The 18,517-nt window shown below is 39.3% G+C and overlaps 1 protein-coding gene across 1 annotated transcript; it reads right to left on the bottom strand.

The window, feature by feature from the left end:
- Window positions 1-8,870: 8,870 nt before the first annotated feature.
- Window positions 8,871-18,152, bottom strand: LOC128523655 (piggyBac transposable element-derived protein 2-like). The gene is made up of 4 exons (XM_053495708.1): window positions 18,077-18,152; window positions 14,611-14,770; window positions 12,789-13,060; window positions 8,871-11,618 (listed from the first exon to the last, which is right to left on the bottom strand). Exons 2-4 carry the CDS (start codon window positions 14,750-14,752, stop codon window positions 9,810-9,812), a joined length of 2,223 nt encoding a protein of 740 aa, XP_053351683.1. The 5' UTR covers window positions 14,753-14,770; window positions 18,077-18,152; the 3' UTR covers window positions 8,871-9,809.
- Window positions 18,153-18,517: the final 365 nt, after the last annotated feature.

Genomic DNA, 18,517 nt, shown 5'->3' with positions numbered 1-18,517 from the left:
CATGCTTCGTTTCGTAGTGCCGTCTAATATTGTATTCTTTGCATACCGAGACAACTTTAGTACAGATCAGGCAGGTGGGCTTTGCATTAATAAAACTGGGCAGGATGAATGCATAGTTCTCTGTCCATTCATCATGAAAGATCCCGTTTTCACTGCTAACTTTTCTCTTTAGATTTTTTGATAGTGCCATTTTTTTGCAGCTAACAGCAACACGTGGAAATGTGTGTGTGGGTGGTGGTTGTTGTTGTTTTTAACAGACGTGCAGATAATTAATAGCGCCCCCAATGCCCAGTCAGCAAATTTAACCTAGATCAGCCAGCTTGAATGTCTCAGTACTTCTGTTCTGTAATTTCACGAGCGCCTACCATTTTCATCCTCCCCTATTAATTCAATAAATTAGCCATTGTTTTGGTTGTGGGCCGCCATGTAATGGGCTGGAAAAAATCTGGCCCGTGGCCAAACTTAATTGCCGCCCCTGCAGTAGAGTTTCTGACTAGCCTGTTTAACACTAGAAGCGCCAAGCACCAGTCATTTGACCGTAATGGGGGGAAAAAAAATACTTCACACTTGATCAAAATCCAGAACCCTCCTTTCATGACTTTCCTGTGAGCTTAATGCATGCTTTTTAAAATCGCACCAGTTAAAGACAGTATAAAGCTATTTTGCTCTTATTTACGTGAAATTGCTGACAGCTGCGCGCCGGTAATGCCGTTTCCTGCCTTTTCCAACCTGCGATTCTCATTTCTCTCAGCAGATGCGTCATTCAGTGTGTATATGTAACTACCTCAGGTTTCATTCCATATATGCAGTTTATATGCTTCCGTGAAATATCGACAATTCGCCATTCATTCCCGCATTGATAATCAGCAATATTTTATAAAGAGATTTAGGGATTTCGCTTTACTTAATTTTATAACGTTTTGAGAAAATTTATTAGTTCGTTCATTCTATTTGAAGCTTCTGAACATATTTGATGTGTATTTACGATTATGCCTCATTTCATAATGATGTAGCAAATATTTGCTCCTCGATTTGGAAGGTGGAAGCGGGCCCACACAGTCCACAATAATATGTTCGAAGGGTTCACAGTTAGCCGCAATCGGGTTTAACGGAACTGGTTTTAAGTTTTGATTTGGCTTACTAGTGACTTGGTAAGTATGACACTTCTTAATGTAAGCTGAAACATCAGGTTTCAGTCGTGGCCAAAAAAAATAACGTAGGACCCGATCACAGGTTTTCCTAACCCCAAGGTGGCCAGCTTTTTCATGGGCAACTTCCAAAACAACAGGACGATACCTTGTGGGAACAACTACTTGAATAATAGGATCACCAACAAAATCCTCACCATGAGGACTCCACTTCCTCAACAAAAGTCCATTCTGAACAAAGTATGCTTTAGCCACATCAGATACGTCCCTATCAGAAAGAACAAGAGCAAAGAGTTCAGCCAGTGAAGAATCTGAATTTTGTTCTTTCTTCAATTCTTTTGTGGAAAAAGAAAAAAAGACAAATCAGACAAGTCAGGTACAGAAACAACTTCCTTTGACACGCTTTTTGCTTCCTCTGTCAGTACTCGCTCAGCATTTTTAGACATAGCCCGAGTTACCACAGCTACAGGATTTTTCTTTATTTCTTTTTCTTTATTTCCTGACTAACCTCTCCTTCAGTTAGAACCACAGAAGATGAAGGTACATTGGGCCAAACCCGCCCCCCTGCCAACTTATTACCCAAAATAAAGTGGACACCTTCAATTGGTAAAACAGGACGCAGTCCTACCACTACCTCAGTTATATCATAATCACAATGAAAGCGTACAACGGATGCAGTATTTGCTTTAAAGATGCTAATGGAGAATTACAGAGAAAGTAATAGGGAGTTGCATTATGTCTTTGTAGATTTAGAGAAGGGTACGACAGGGTGCCGAAAGAGGAGCTGTGGTATTGAATGAGGAAGTCTGGAGTGGCAGAATAGTATGTTAGAGTGGTGCAGGACATGTACAGTATGAGAGCTGTCAGACAGTGGTGAGATGTGCTGTAGGTGTGACAGAAGAATTCAAGGTGGAGGTGGGTCTGCAACAAGGGTCAGCTCTGAGCCTCTTCTTGTTTGCTATGGTGTTGGACAGAATGACAGATAAGGTTAAACAGAAGTCTCCATGGACAATGATGTTTGCAGATGACATTGTGCTTTGTAGCGAGAGCTACATTCCAATTTTTTCTAGGAAAATCTAGAAAGATGAAGGTACGCTCTGGAAAGCAGAGGAATAAAGGTTAGCCATAGCAAGACAGAATACGTGTGTGAATAAAAGGAACCAAAGTGGAACGGTAAGGCTACAGAGAGCAGAGGTAAAGAGGGTGCAAAACTTTTAGTACTTAGGGTCAATGGTCTAGGGCCCGGTTTCCGATGACGATAACGCACTCTTATCGCGTTAAGAAGACTCTTAAGAAAGTAATTAACTTACGTGAGATATACCTTAAATGTGTGTGACGATCCATGGGTATGTCTCACCGTTGGATTGAACTGCTCTGCCTCCTAATTGGGTTGATCAAGGACACCTGTGGCTGGGTTCCTTTTTGGCCTTTTTAAAAGGCAGTATTACAACTGGCCAGGAACTTGGGAGCTGCGTGCAAGACTTGATTTTGTTTGGTCTTTGGTTACTTTTGCTTTACTTCATGCATCCAACACTTTTACAGTTCATTACATTTTCATGCATTCACCTAACTCTACACTGCTGATTCTTGACTGTCTCATTCCATATTGTTTTGTTTCTATTATGTTAATAAACTTTATGTAGTATTTGCACTTTCTCATGTGTCCCTGTTGTTGTTGCGCCCTTTTTGAGCCATGGGGCGTAACAATGTGTTTCCCAAACTGTCCCCTAGGAGTCTTCTTAAGTCGCTGCCTCTTACGTCCGACATTACAAGGCGCTGTCTACAGTGGAGGTACTGTATTAGCTGACTTCGATTGCTAAGGAATCGATTTTTTACTGATTTTGCATGACAACGTTAATTCAATTCAATTCAATTCAATTCAATTTTATTTGTATAGCGCTTTTAGCAATTTTCATTGCCGCAAAGCAGCTTTACATAGTCAAAAGAATTATTTAGGTTTGTATGAAATGTGAATTTGTATGAATCAAAATGGTCAGTTTGTCCCTGGTGAGCAAGCCGAGGGCGACAGTGGCAAGGAAAAACTCCCTGAGATGGTAATAGGAAGAAACCTTGAGAGGAACCAGACTCAACAGGGAACCCATCCTCATTTGGGTGAAACAGAAAGCAGTAAATGATCTGCATTTATACAGTGTATAGGGTGGGAGGCAGTTCAGCTATAATAGCTGATGTTAATTAATGTTAATATGGAGTCCAGGTAGTTATTGAAGACCCAGGTAGACTTGTAAGAAGTTCCAGTCATGAACTATCGAACTGTCAAGTCCTCAGAGAAACAGTTGCCAACACCAGTCAAGGCCAGAACCATTTTCTAGGTAGAGAGAATCATTCCCAGACACCAGACGCATCCCAGAGAGACACACGGGGCATCCATGTGACGAGATCTTCAGCCAGAAGCAGGGCACCAGGATGGGTCAGACAGGTCCGGAGGGCAGAGGGAGTCTGGATCACTGGCAGCTCAGGAACGACATGTGTAGCTCGACAGAGAGAGAGAGAAAGAGTGAAAGGGGGGGACAGGAGGAGAGAGGAAAAAGAAAGAGGGGGGGGGAGGACAGCACTTTCTATGCAAATTACACATTACACAAAATTCTTCAAATAATGTTTATTTCGACATGGGTTAACTTATCGATAGCATGCCATAATAGAGAAATATATAAATTTAATCACCAAACTGTCGCTAATATTTTCATGTAACCTGTAGTGGCGGTGAAACGAACACAATCATAGTTGATTGACAAACACTCTTCGCCAGCTTTAGAAACAATGTAAAGCATGTCAGTTGTTGGGGTTGTATAGCGCACTATGAAATGAAAACGATGAGATGCCAGAGTGGGGGTTTAATACACCTAGCTTACCTACGCGGTTTTGCTCGTTGGGCGTAAGTATGGTTCATCACGATTCAGCGCTAGTTTTGGTGCCGTGATTACGGTGTTATCTTACCACGCAAAAAAATTTAACATGTTTAACATGCAGAAGCTCGCTGACCTTGCCGATCTCCGCGGAACAGTGGGCGGTCACTCGAAGCGGTTTATGGTGCCTAATACCCCTATCTCACCAATGCGGTTTGATTCACGATGAGATACGATGTTAGGCACCGTGAGCCGCCGCGATTGCCGGCCGACGTTTCGCTAACGTTCCGCGAAGTTCTGCAGGTCCGCAAGGTTCCGGACTTCCGCGAGGACCGGCAAAAAAATGAAACATGTTTATTTATTTTTGCATTTTTTAATTTTTAATGTTTAAAACAAACTCAAAACAAAACAAAAAACTTGCGGTGAATCATGATGAACCTTACTTACGACCACCTATTGCCTTGGAAGGCGAAACTTTTTTAAAAATAGCCACCTCAGGCAAAATATGTAAAGGGCTGAAGTTTTGCCTAAAGGAAAAATTAACATGAACCACACAGCTCCGCGGACGGCGCCGTCTTCGGTTTAGCACAACACGCTGTATCGCTACAAATTGTTTGCCACCTGTTCAATATTAATTTTAATATTCCAATTTTAATGCATTAGTCACATTATGAAATAGGCTAATTAAAAGTCACTTTATTAGTTCTTATATCTAATAAAATAAAATTCTTAAACAGGCCTACAGTATATTCCATCATTAATACAACTTTAATAACGTGCCATAATGTGATTGCATACACCGCTGATTTATAAAGACTGCTACTCAGTGACAGCGACTAGCGTCTTAAGCTGAAACTACGCTAAGAGTGAGTTATGGTTGGTCCAGACCAACCTTACGAACATGTGACTTACCTAAGAGATACTTAGAGTAGGAACGTTTCAGGAATTGCGCCATAACGTTAACACTAGAAGCGCCGCGCCAGTGTCACCTACTAAAAGCGCGGTTCAGCGGTCATTTGACCGCCTATTGTTTTGAATGGGAAGCTGCTGCTGACACACAATGATCGCTAGATGGCGCTTTTACCCAAAGCAAATAGTTTAGCTCCAAGATCAACTTGCACTTGGACAATGCGCCATTCATTCCCGCTCTGATAATAAGCGGTATCTTTTTTTCATATTCAACTGAGAAAACCTACTACAGAGTCTCTAAGGGGACAAACGAAGAGGGAAAAAACAAGTCATGTTTGGAATTATAACCCAAAGTTTTTGACTTTTTTCTGCCGTTTTTTCTCCTCCTTTGTCCATCTAGGGGCTTCGTACTATAACAAAAAGGAAAGCTCTACTTAATTTTATATCGTATGGAGAAAATGTTATTAGTTTGTTCATTCTATTTGAAGCTTCTGAACGTCTCGGAGCAGCGATTTAGTTCTGAACCCGCTTCCGTGAAATTATCGCTAAAACAATATTAAATTTGAATAAATCAGATCTACTACAGCAAATAATAAACTATGCTATGTCACAACGAATATGCCTCGTTTCGTTCAGTGTTGCTAGGCAACGGACCACGCGCCTAATCGGTTCACTTGGCCGCGGTGTATTATAAACCTGCGGGATGTTTCACTGCTTATGTTCATGTAATAAAAGCGAGGGAAATGTGGAAGTGATGTGTGGCCACTGAATGTGAACTAAATCAAAGATTTCGGTAACTACACTGAATGTAACATCTGCATAGTGACACTAAACAGCTGAACACCTTCACTTTTCCGTTTACCTCTGAGAAAAAAAAGCTGTATTTTGTTTGTTTATATGTTTATAAAAGTACACGAAATAGGCGCGCGCGCGCGCACACACACACACACCCCTCCCCTGAGCCCTCGGTCAACATCTAATGACCGTCGATATGCAAATGAGTCAAGACGTAGCCTAGTAGTGGTGTCGTGTCGGATTTCAGCGGTCAAAGAAAGTGGAAAGACTTTGAAACAGTTGCAGCGTTTTTTTTCAGTTACAACAAGCACAGCGATGAGTCCACGTTGTTTCACTGGTTATGACATAGTGACACTAAACAGCTGAACAACTTCACTTTTCTGTTTACCTCTGAGAAAAAAAAAAGCTGTATTTAGTTTGTTTATATTCAGAGTAACACCTTTCAACCACCTCTCATAGTCTATTGTTAGTTTTAATGATTTGGCTGAAACTAATTATCACTACATAAGTACCCCAACACCCCTGATCATGAGTTTCAGCTGAAACTAATTCTATACATGCAACAGAAAATGTAGATGCAGATTCCAAATATATAAAGATACATGCTATATATATATATATATATATATATATATATATGTGTGTGTATTCGATGCATGCTATATATATGTGTGTGTATGTGTGTGTAATCGAGGCTGGCTCTATTCAGGGGCAATAGGGGCAGCGCCCCATCAACTAAATGTCTGCACATGTTAATATATTCCTAAAATTAATATATTACAAGTTGATAAACTGATCCGCGGTAGCAGAGAAATCCGCTGAAAAAGGGACACTACACAATAAGGTATTAGATGTCCCTTATGTCTCTGTCCCTCTGCTGTGCGTATTCATTCACAGGCTGCAGCGCGCGCGCGCGCGCTCTCACACACGCACCTCCCCTGAAGCAGTTGCGGCGTTTTTCAGTTACAACAAGCACATCGATGAGTATAAGAATAAAATAAGGTATCAGTTTGGTCTGTGTAGTTAGTGCCCTACAGAATAGAATAAATGAATGAATAACACATTCCAACCACCTCTCAAAAGAGTGCCATAGTTTTGCAAAAATACTTGCAAAACATCAGCATACATTGGAGGGAACTTCTGAGGTGGTCAGTGATTGATGGCACGGTCGTTCGGAGGGGGTTGTGATCACACCTACAGTTCTTTTGTCCTAAGCTGTTGGTCAAATATCTCTCCACTTGAAATGGAAGCACAAAATTGAGGGGCAACATGCAAGGGATTTCAGCATCTCGACGCACAGTAGAAGCTGTTTGTAAAGAAGACACTCTGTTTTTTATTTTGTAATCTTTCTCGTGTTTACCTTGTACTGTACAATGTATATTCATTTTATTAATTAATTGCTGTGAATAAACTACATATGCAGTTGATTTACCAGAAAGGACTTTTCAGTTTTTGTGTGCTAAACTAAACTTCAGGGTCAAGTAATAGCGATTTTATTTGAAAAGTATATATATATATATATATATATATATAGGGAAAGATTAAGAAACACGCTGAAGCGGAATATATATATATAGCATGTATCTTTATACATTTGGAATCTGCATCTACATTTTCTGTTGCATGTATAGAATTAGTTTCAGCTGAAACTCATGATCAGGGGTGTTGGGGTACTTATGTAGTGATAATTAGTTTCAGCCAAATCATTAAAACTAACAATAGACTATGAGAGGTGGTTGGAAGGTGTTACTCTGAATATAAACAAACTAAATACAGCTTTTTTTTCCTCAGAGGTAAACAGAAAAGTGAAGTTGTTCAGCTGTTTAGTGTCACTATGTCATAACCAGTGAAACAACGTGGACTCATCGCTGTGCTTGTTGTAACTGAAAAAAACGCTGCAACTGTTTCAAAGTCTTTCCACTTCCTTTGACCGCTGAAATCCGACACGACACCACGTTAGGCTACGTCTTGACTCATTTGCATATCGACGGTCATTAGATGTTGACCGAGGGCTCAGGGGAGGTGTGTGTGTTTGTGTCTGTGCGCGCGCGCCTACTTCTTGTACTTTTATAAACATTCTAAATATAAACAAACAACATACAGCTTTTTTTTCTCAGAGGTAAACGGGAAAGTGAAGTTGTTCAGCTGTTTAGTGTCACTATGCAGATGTTACACTCAGTGTAGTTACCGAAATCTTTGATTTAGTTCTCATTCAGTGGCCACACATCACTTTCACATTTCCCTCGCTTTTATGCATAAGCAGTGAAACAATTCGCAGGTTTATAATACACCGCGGCCAAGTGAACCACGTTCTCGCCGATTAGGCGCGTGGTCTGTTGCCTAGCAACATTGAACGAAACGAGGCATAATCGTGGTGTTTGCTTCGGTTATGACATAGCATAGTTTATTATCTGCTGTGGTAGATCTGATTTATTTACATTCAATAATGAGGCTTTATATCCTCAGGAGGGGTCATTACATATGTAATATGTAAAACTATTGTTTTAGAGATAATTTCACGGAAGCTTCTAACAGAACGAACAAACTAATTAATTTTCTCAAAACCTTATAAAATTAAGTAAAGCGAAATTCCCTAAATGTCCTTATAAAATATCGCTGATTATCAACGCCAGAACGAATGGCGAATTGTTGATATTTTACGGAAGCATATATATATATATATATATATATATATATATGTGTGTGTATATATAAACTGCATATATGGAATGAAACCTGTGATAGTTACACATACGCACTGAATGACGCATAGATAGTATGCGCGATTCCTTGCGCCATCTGCTGAGAGAAATGAGAATCGCAGGTTGGAAAAGACAGGAAACGTCATGCCGCCGCGCAGCTGTCAGCGATTTCACGTAAATAAGAGCAAAATAGCTTTATACTGGCTTTTACTGGTGCGATTTTAAAAATTTAAGCATACAGGGTGATTAAGCTCACAGAACTAGGAAAAGTCATGAAAGGAGGGTCCTGGAAATCGATCGAGTGTGAAGTATTATTTTTTTTTTACCCCCTTGCGGTCAAATGACCGCTGCTCGGCGCTTCTAGTGTTAAGAAAGAGGTTGAGGTACAACTTAGGAACTATTTAGCGATAAGAAGTTTTCGGAAAATCAGGCCCAGAGCAACGGAGAGTGTGGAAAGAAGTTGAGGAGACGGGTACAGGCAGGTTGGAATGGGTGGAGAAAAGTTTCAGGTGTGTTATGTGACAAAAGAGTATCAGCGAGAGTGAAAGAAAAGGTGTTCAAGACTGTGGTGAGACCAGCGATGCTTTATGGCTTAGAGACAGTGGCACTGAAGAAAAGACAGGAGGCAGAGTTGGAGGTAGCAGAGATGATGTTGAGGTTCTCTTAGGGAGTGACAAGAATAGATAGGATCAAGAATGAGTTCATCAGAGGGACAACCCATGTGAGATGTTTTGGAGATAAAATCAGAGAGGCCAGATTGAGGAGGTTTGAATATGTTCAGAGGAGAGATGGTGAATATATCGGTAGAAGGATGCTGAGGTTTGAACTGACAGGCAGGAGGTCTAGAGGAAGACCAAAGAGGAGATTTATGGATGCAGTGAGAGAGGACATGAAGTTAGTTGGTGTGAGAGAAGCGGAAGCAGAGGATAGGGTTAGATGAAGGCAGATGATTCGCTGTGGCGACCCCTGAAAGGGAAGAAGAAGAAGGTTTCCAGGCACTAGAATGATGATTCAGGAGAAATTGTTCTATTATCACATGAATTAATGTATTGTTATGATTAAAACACATTTTAACTAGTCATCTTGTCAAGATTTAATTAACAACCCTATAAAGCCTAACACATTAAAAAATGGGCAGAAAATTATATCTTTTTTGGAAATTAGATGTTTATTAAGCCTTAAACAAAATAAAAAAAAATTGCCAACTCATTTTGTTTTTGATATTTTTTTTGTATCACATTTGATACATCAGGCTTTTTGGGAACTTTTGCTTACAACAGTGTAGATTTTAGATTAAAAAAAAACTATTATGCCTTTAACAGTTGGAAAACATAGAACATTTTAGGTGGTTTTTCTTTGTTTTTTTTACATATATCTTTTTTCCAGTCCTTTTATTTCACTTTGTGGTAGTCACGAAAGCAGTTTCTGTCTTTGTTCAAGCAAAGATGCACCTTACACTTCTCGCAGTATACATGTGAGAAGTGATTGCTGGTGCAATGCTTGCATCTTTGTCGGGTTTCCCATGTTGGAAAATGATCCGTGGCATCCTTTCTGACATCCAGGGGCACACTGCAGCTTGACCTTTTACGGGGTGGTGATGGAGCTGCTTCTGGACAGGATAGTGGTCGTCCAAACTTTTTAGCCTTTCCAGCACTTGTGAGTGAAGTACCAAGCAAAGCTTGAAACCTTCGCAGAGCCATGGTTTTCATCCTGGGGTCTAGCATCTTATGGTCTCTTTTGTAGAGGTTCCACGCATTGATGACTGCCACTGTAACAGTGTGCCACCAGATGTACATGTACCATCTTCGGGATCTGAAGCTGAATTTGTAAAGTGCAGACAGCATATCAAGGAGATCGACGCCTCCCATGAACTTGTTATATGCTTCAACGATGGCTGGTCTGGGAACCATTATGTGAGTTTTGGATTTGCGATCCCAGCGTTTCACATTTCCCATAGGTTCAATGCCCACAAATGAAGAAATCAGGTTCACCGTTTTGTTGTCAAACCATCTTACAATGATGATGTTGTCCTGGTTCACTCTGAAGTCCACTGACCCTCTTCCATGTTTCTTCAATTCCCTTTTATCCATCATGGTGCAGTTGGTCATCCTGTTCATCCGGATTGTGCCGATGTAGTGGATTTCTCTCTCTTTTAGGTGCTGCACCAGGGGAACTGATGTAAAGTAATTGTCTGCAAAGACCTTGTGATTTTTTCCTGCTGGAAGTGTTGATGTCATTTTCAGCACAACTTCTCCTGTAACACCCACTTCTGATTTTTCTCTGTCTTGATGTTCTGCACCTTGACAAACATCAAAGTCATAAAGAAAGCCACTTTGTCCAGCACGTCCCCACATCTTAAAACCCCATTTTTGGGGTTTTGCAGGCATGTAGACACGTAGATGAGATTTTCCCTTGAATGGCACCATAATTTCATCTACTACATGACATTCTTCAGGAGGTATGCAAAGAAACTGTTTTCGCAGTTTTTGTAACCATGGCCTAAGCTTCCACAGTTTATCTTTCTTTGCATCATCAGAAACACTGAAATTGTCCTGAAAGTGAATCAGTGTGAGCAATTTCAGAAACCGATCTCGAGACATTACATCACAAACTGCAGGAAGCTTTGTCTCCATCTCCCAATATGCTCTCACGCAGGACATCTGTACTAACCCCATATGCATGTACATGCCTAGAACTTGCTCTATCTCTTTGGCAGTTGTGTTAATCGACTTGCCCTCTTTTTGTACGCTGTACAGATTTGTTTGTTCTGCCGTTTCCTGTAGCATTTCATCAGTGACAAACTGTTTGAAATACATGTATGGAGTCCAGTTACACCTGTCTTCTGTCCCTTCCTTATCAGATGCAATGAAATCGACAGATGGAGGTTGAAATTGTTGTTTTCTCCATCTATATTTTTTCTCTTTTGCATTATCCTTCACTGACTGTTTTTTGATTGTGTCCTGTGTTGTTGGGACCTCAACTTCTATGCTGTTCTGGACTACACTTTCTTCTTGATAATCTTCCTCATCACTGCTGTCTGAACTTCCATCATCATGCATGGCCTGAGGAACCCATTCCTCCTTCTCCTCCTCCTCTTCCTCTAACTGCTCTAGGTCACTTGAACTGCCATCCATTATTATGTTGATGACATTTTCAAGATGCTTTCTTTTTCTCTCTTCTTCCTCTAATCTTTTTGACATCTAAAAATACACATAACAAATTGATGAACCCAGCATATTGAATATGATTTTAGAGGAATTATTACTGTAAAAATAAAAAATGCATTTGTGGTTAGCATATTGCAGATTGCATTACAAAAATGTTGGTGTTGTTACGAGGCATGATATGGTGAGTGAGGAACAGCTTGAGTAGGAAATTCCACCCTGTACCTTTATTCTGACAAAATGAAGGGTCGTCTATACGGGTCGTGTATCTGTGACACTACGTTAGCTACGTCATGAATGACAGGCATCGGGTTCGTTATGGAGGAAAAAGTTCAGCATGGAGGTTAATTACAGCAGTAACTTCGTCCTCTTCTTCTCTTTAAGTCCAGTTTATACTAACAAAAAAGTTGTGTAAACTTGTAGTGCTTTTTGACGTTACCGCATTTCTTTTCTATTTCTTCCTTTGATTTCTCAGGTATGAAAGGCAAAGTAGCAAAAAATGGTATCGAACAAGAATTTCACATCCTTACTTGTCATGGATTAATCAGGAAGTAACTTTCTCTGCGTTTTATAATAAATGACTTTACCTTTGTGCTTTATAATCATATTGAGTATATGTTTGTAGAAAGGAGCACGGCCTAAATAGGACTATACCACTGGATTCGTAAATGATTATTAGACACTTCATCTGTGCGTCACTACAAGGCTTATGGTCAAGCACTTATGGTTGGTCTTCTCAGGCTCTTAGCTGTATTTTACCTTTTATTTCGCTGAATACTGATAATGTCATTGTGAATTAAAACTCTTAAATATACACAATAAATCGGTCACTACTGAAAAATCCCTTTTTCCATTAGTTTGTTTGTCAGCATATGGTTTAGGGTAAATTAGATAAGGTCACTGTGTATGATTACAGAGACCGCTAAGACTTATATTAACTTGTTAAGAAAGGAATATAATTGGGAAGCTTAAAGAGATTCATCGACTCGCAAATAAATAATTTCAGAAATTAAATACTGAAATAAAGATTTCTCTCAAAGTGACAGCTTCATTTGTAAAAATGCTTGTATCCTACGGGAACTCCAACATGTAGCTCTGGCAGAACGTAACTGATGCTGGTGCTGACTTGAGTTTATTTCATTCATGGTGCTGCTTAAAAAGCTCTAGGGATTAAAAATCTTAATAAATAATTAATAACAAACTCACCACCCAGGAGTATCCGCTGTTCTTGGCTTCCTCTCGGTCTACTAGCTCTCCCTGGTAGAGTCCAAAATGTGCACCTACTGGAACAGTCTCCTCCTTAGTAAACACCCCCAGACCTGCATAAGGAATACTGGACTTCTGAATCTCTAATCCAGGAGGGAGAGTTAGTCTGGCTCGGTCAGAGACGCCCATGGGAACAGGAGTATCAGGAATGAAGAGAGGCGGGCCATGAACCTCACACTTGTTCAAGAACACAGATTTGCAAACCTCACAGTCTGGGAGTAGAGAAAACACAAAAGGAAACAATGATGTCATATGTTTCTGTATATTTAATATACATTAAAATCATGAATAAATTAGCCTAAAAAATCCTTCCGGAAATGAACATGGAGCGTCTATGTACTGCACTCATCTTCTGTGTAGAGAGCAGGAGGTGTCCATCATGATACAGGACACAACACAACATTACACAAGTACTCTATGAACTGTATAAGTTATACCACAAAAAAGTGCATATCTTTATTAATAAAACTTTACTTAAAAAATGCTAATTTATTGGCTGCCCCAACAACTTTATGATCAATTAATTGTCTACAGAACACTGATTTTGACCGAATCAAAACATTAAACTCTATATGCAATCTATATTCATGACACATAAAAGGATTTTTTTTTAAAGCCTTTTTGTGGTTATAATTTCGATGATGACAGCTTACAGCTCATAAAAAACATATTTGGATTTTATTAGTATTTACCATGCAGAAATGTCCAAATTCTTTATTTATTTCTAATTCATGCAATTAATACTTGATCGAGACGTCTTCAGTATGAATTACTCCATTAGTGCAGCACGGAATGAAGACGATCAGTCTGTGTTAAACTGGTGAGGTTTTATTGATGACCAGGTTGCTTTGATAGCAGGCTTCAGCTCATCTGTATTGTTAGAAATGGGTGTTTCTCATCTTCCCCTTGACAATAAACCACAGATATTTCCATATGGTTCAGGTCAGGTGAGTTGGCTGGTAAGATCATCAGTAAACCTGTTAGTGAGACCTGAGACCTTGATTTCTATATTAAATGGAAATATGCTTTTATCTGAAACAAGGAATTTCAGAGGAGCAGCGGTCCAGTTCTTTTCCTTCTGAGCTCAGACGAGATGGTCCTCACACTCTCTCTGGTTCAGAAGGGGCCTGATACATTTACATTTAGGCATTTGGCAGACGCTCTTATCCAGTGGCAACTTGGTGGTTGTGGTACCTGGGATCTTCCGAACCGTAGTCCAATGCCTTAACCACTGTGCTACCCCTGGCCCCGATACAAGAAAAGCAACAACACGATGGCATGACCTCTTCTAGTAATTTTTTAGTTTTGCATTTAGAAGAATTTCTTAACATCAGGTAGTTTACTCAAGACACTTTCTCACCAGTTATTACAAACCCGTAAAGTTTTAATGCTTTTTTTTTTTTTTTTTGTAGGAACAACGGTTTACTATGGGACATGGAGGACTTGTGGATAAGACAAGGTACAGAATCTCTGCTCGTTTCCAAACAAAATGGACAAGCTGCTTTGCCTCAATGGGACAAACAAAGACTTTGAACGTTCCGGTGCCTTCTGTTTCACTAAAACCTGCCTCACTGCGCTCGTGTTCTGGACAAATGTCAACAAATCGGCAGTCTACCCCATGATTGTGGGGACAAGAACAGTATTTATACTGCATGAACGGTAATTTAATTAATCTTAAAATAAAACAATTGTAAGATTTTGTAAGAAGAAGGAAAGAAAATTTTTACTTTTTGAATTGAATTACAGAAAAATGATGTTTTACAGAGGTAGTCTTTATGGTCAGGATCTTTCTCTTTAATGCAGATATCTTCAGGTGTGTTGACGAGGTTGTCCTCGAAGATGTCCTCTTCTTTCTTTACACAGACTTCTGTCACTTCAGGCGTCCCTCCATCTGACGTCTCCATTTTCACGTCCTCACACAGCTAAAAACCAAACAACAAGAACATTGATTTAGAAATATAATTACAATTTCATTTTTAGGTTTAATTTTTCACCCCTCATTATGAATCATGAGGTTTAGTGTGATTAACAGGACAGCTTGAAAACTAGCAAAGAAACGAGGAAGTAAAATACAAACATTAACAAAATACAAATATTAACAAAATAAGCAAACGTTAACATATTACTGCTGCGCTGTTCAAATCCAGTCGTGGGGGCCAATGTCCGGTGTCACTCACTGAACCGTTTAACAACAATTAAAGGGGAGGGACTTATGATGGAACGTTCAGCTTTTAGTCGTTTTAAACACAAAGATTGGTTTCCAGTGTGTGTTTACAAACACAGCCACCATCAGACAAAGGTAAAATGTCTTACTGCACAAAATGCAGCCCCTCCCCTGAACTGTTGCTCAGCTCTGCTGTTCTCTGGAGGGGGCGTGGCTCAGTAGGGGCTTATTTGCATAAACACTGAAACGGCATATGTGGAGGAGGAGTGAAATAAAGCAAGCTTAAGGTATAAAAAAGCATTATACAGGGAGTATTTTAGATGGATAACAATAACAGACACCCTTTGGCGAGCTCCGAGACCTGGGGTAACTTGGTAAAAAAAAAAAATAGTAACATAAGGAACCTTTAATAAATTAAATAAATCATTTGAGCTTGAGCAGAAAATGCCCTGGACACTGGTCTTCCAGGTCTGGATTTAAATAGACTTGTAGAATTAATAGAGGTGGGAAAAAAAAATCAATTCAGTTATGAATCTTGATTCTGCTTCTGTTACGTATCGCCACACTGACTCCAAAAAATGATTTTTTAAAAACTATTTAACATAGAGATGAACCGGTCGATCGGTCAGTGACCAGAAGCGTCTGGTTTTGAGTATGATTGTCCAATTGACGGATGATCAGCCTTAAATATAAACCATTCTGTACCAAGAGCAAAAGCTTCCCGGGTGGCACAAGAGAAACATATTTTTATGGCGTTAAATCAAAGAAGTACGCGTGAAAAGTCTCCAATCTGCCTTTTTCTCCAAACTCAGTGAGCGAAATAATAATTACGGCGGATGATGTAACAGAGATATGCGCTGCTTTTGAGTTAAATAGTACAAGAACTCTTGTATTTAAAGTTAGTTTGTTGTGTTTAAAAAATTTAATTACTTATTGAATGTAAAGTTTTTAAAGTTCCATATTAGTATAAGAAGCGTGTCGCTCGGTCTGTTCGCTGTGCTTAGGTAAGCTTTTCTGGCGCCAGGAGAGACTCAGTCAAACACACACACGTTGTCTGTCAGAAAAGTATCTGTTTATTAACAGCAAAAGATGGGGTTTTTATATGTTTGACCAAACGCCTGTGCCATCGACATATGTTACTACAAAGAACATGAACCATTGTAAATGTCCTGGTGAGATCCTGAAGAATCAAAGGAGAGGAAGACAGAGAGGTGTCCATCCAGAGACAGATCACAAAATGTTGGCTCAAGTTAGGGGGAGAGGGGGAAGGAGAGAGAGAGAGGGTGTCAAGGGAGCATTCGCTCTTCAACCCATCCTCCAAATGAGGATGGGTTCCCTGTTGAGACTGGTTCCTCTCAAGGTTTCTTCCTATTACCATCTCAGGGAGTTTCCTTGCCACTGTCGCCCTCAGCTTGCTCACCAGGGACAAACTGACCATTTTGATTCATACAAATTCACATTTCATACTAACTTAAATAATTCTTTTGATTGTGTAAAGCTGCTTTCCGGCAATGATAATTGCTAAAAGCGATATACAAATAAAATTGAATTGAATTGAAAATAAAGGTGCTAGTAACCTAGAAGTCAACATTTACATTTACAGATCTGGCCTTCAAAAACGCAGAAAAGGGATCGCGCGGCAAGCTGTGAAAATGCCCTTCATTACCTGTAGGGGGCAGTCGTGTTTCAGTCTGAAGTATTGTGTGTCTACTGAAGCCGAAAATGTGTTATGTCTCTTAGGCGCCCATTGACAGCAAACGACAGAGCTCGTAAACGTGTCAAGCTCAAACTAATATGTATTTATTCTTCATTTTCTTCTCTCCTTCAATGATGATACTTCTTTGACTGCGCTTTCTCCATTCAGTATAATTATTATTATTAGCACTAGTGCTCCGAATTTATTATTATTATTTTTATTATTGTTACGCACCCGTAACATTATTGTTTTATTGTGTTTGTGCGCTTTAAATATACACTAAACAATAAGCACTGCCTTGTGCAAAGTGAAAGGGTGAGAGAGAGGGTGTCAAGGGAGCATTCGCACCTTTACGAATCAAATAAAAAAAATTATTTGTCACATACACAGTCATACAAATTATGATATGCAGTAAAAAGCTTAGACAACTGCTCGTGACCTAAAAATTAAAGACTATGAATGGAATGGGAAATAAGTATGAAAATTAAAATAAATTAAAAAAAAGGTTAAATTTAACTAGGAAAGAATAAAATAAAATATAAAAATTAAGGTTAAAAATGAAATAACTGAACAACAAAAATACACAATATAGAAAATATATGAATATATAAAGAAATATAGAACAGATAAGAGCAGCTGTTTGAGTAGGTATATATTTATGTATTTTTTTGTGTGGAATGGAGTTAGAATAAATGGTAATAAAATAATGGTAATGTCCAGGGTTGTGCAATCCACATATTTAAAGTGTCTTGTGCAGTGCAAATATGCTTAAAAGTGATTTATTTAAAGTGACCTGTGATAGAGTGATTTGATGACCACGAAGTGTAGTTGTGCAGTGGCCACTAGTGTAAACGAATGTCAAGAATGTCCAGTGTGTGTGTAAAAAACATGTGTGTGGGTCAGTACTGTGTGGTGATGTGATTGAGAGACCGAATCTTTTTTTAAACTGCAAATAAATAAATTTCCTAAGTTAATTATCTAATTTTATACACATTGTTTCTCTAGTGTTTAGTGTAAACTGGCTGTAAAGAGTGAATTAGATCAAGTTAAAATTACGGAAACACAAACAAAAACACAGCGATAAGGCCGAATTCCAAACGCCCACTACCGGGAAAAATAGTGCACTACATAGGGGGCATGTGGCATTACGTCATACTAACTGTAGTGTACTTTATCAGTGAAGTCGAGCTCCATTTGAGATTCGGCCTCTCTGTGTTTAAAGCACAGCGAGCTTTTAAATCCTCACAAACACACAATAAATTGTTTTGATATTTAACTCCATCACATTTAGCGTTAACTTCAAACTTCCAGTTGTGTTCATGTGTTAAAGAGGATCAAACGAGTAACGGTGTTTGGACAAGCAGTTACCTGAAGCGTGTCTTTTTCGTTGGAGTTTCTTAGCGGTTGGCGTCTCTGTTTAAAGGCGGCATTACCGCCACCTACTGGACTGGATGGTGAAGCAGAGGGTTAGCAGGAAAGCAAACAGGGCATTTAATAATCAGGATTAAATCCGTTTCTTAATTATAAAAATGTAATTTGGTAATATGATTAATGCATATTTCTTTACAACTTTCAAACTCATTTCCATAATTTCCATATATCTGAATTTACTTGAATTAGGGTGACCATACGACCTCTTATTCCAGGATATGTCCACTTTTCGGGACAATGCGTCTGGCTGGGATTTCTAGATTAAAGTTTTTTTTTTAACACTTCTTTTTCAAAGGCTTTTATTTTTGCAGTCGTCATTAATTGTATGCGTTTACTGTATTAGTTACACACCGTAACTTTAGATGGCCTTTCTGTTCC

Source organism: Clarias gariepinus, chromosome 5, assembly GCF_024256425.1.
Source record: "Clarias gariepinus isolate MV-2021 ecotype Netherlands chromosome 5, CGAR_prim_01v2, whole genome shotgun sequence".
NCBI lineage: Eukaryota > Metazoa > Chordata > Actinopteri > Siluriformes > Clariidae > Clarias > Clarias gariepinus.
The sequence above is the reverse complement of the archived record's forward strand: the minus strand, read 5'-3'. Positions and strand labels throughout refer to the sequence as shown.

Excerpts from the sequence above, each read along its gene's own strand:
- LOC128523655 (XM_053495708.1), bottom strand. The coding sequence starts at position 14,752 with ATGGAGACGTCAGATGGAGGGACGCCTGAAGTGACAGAAGTCTGTGTA. Across the intron at positions 13,061-14,610 it reads TGACCATAAAGACTACCTCT|ACTGTGAGGTTTGCAAATCT; the intron begins GTAAAACATCAT and ends CTCTACTCCCAG. Across the intron at positions 11,619-12,788 it reads ACAGCGGATACTCCTGGGTG|ATGTCAAAAAGATTAGAGGA; the intron begins GTGAGTTTGTTA and ends GTGTATTTTTAG.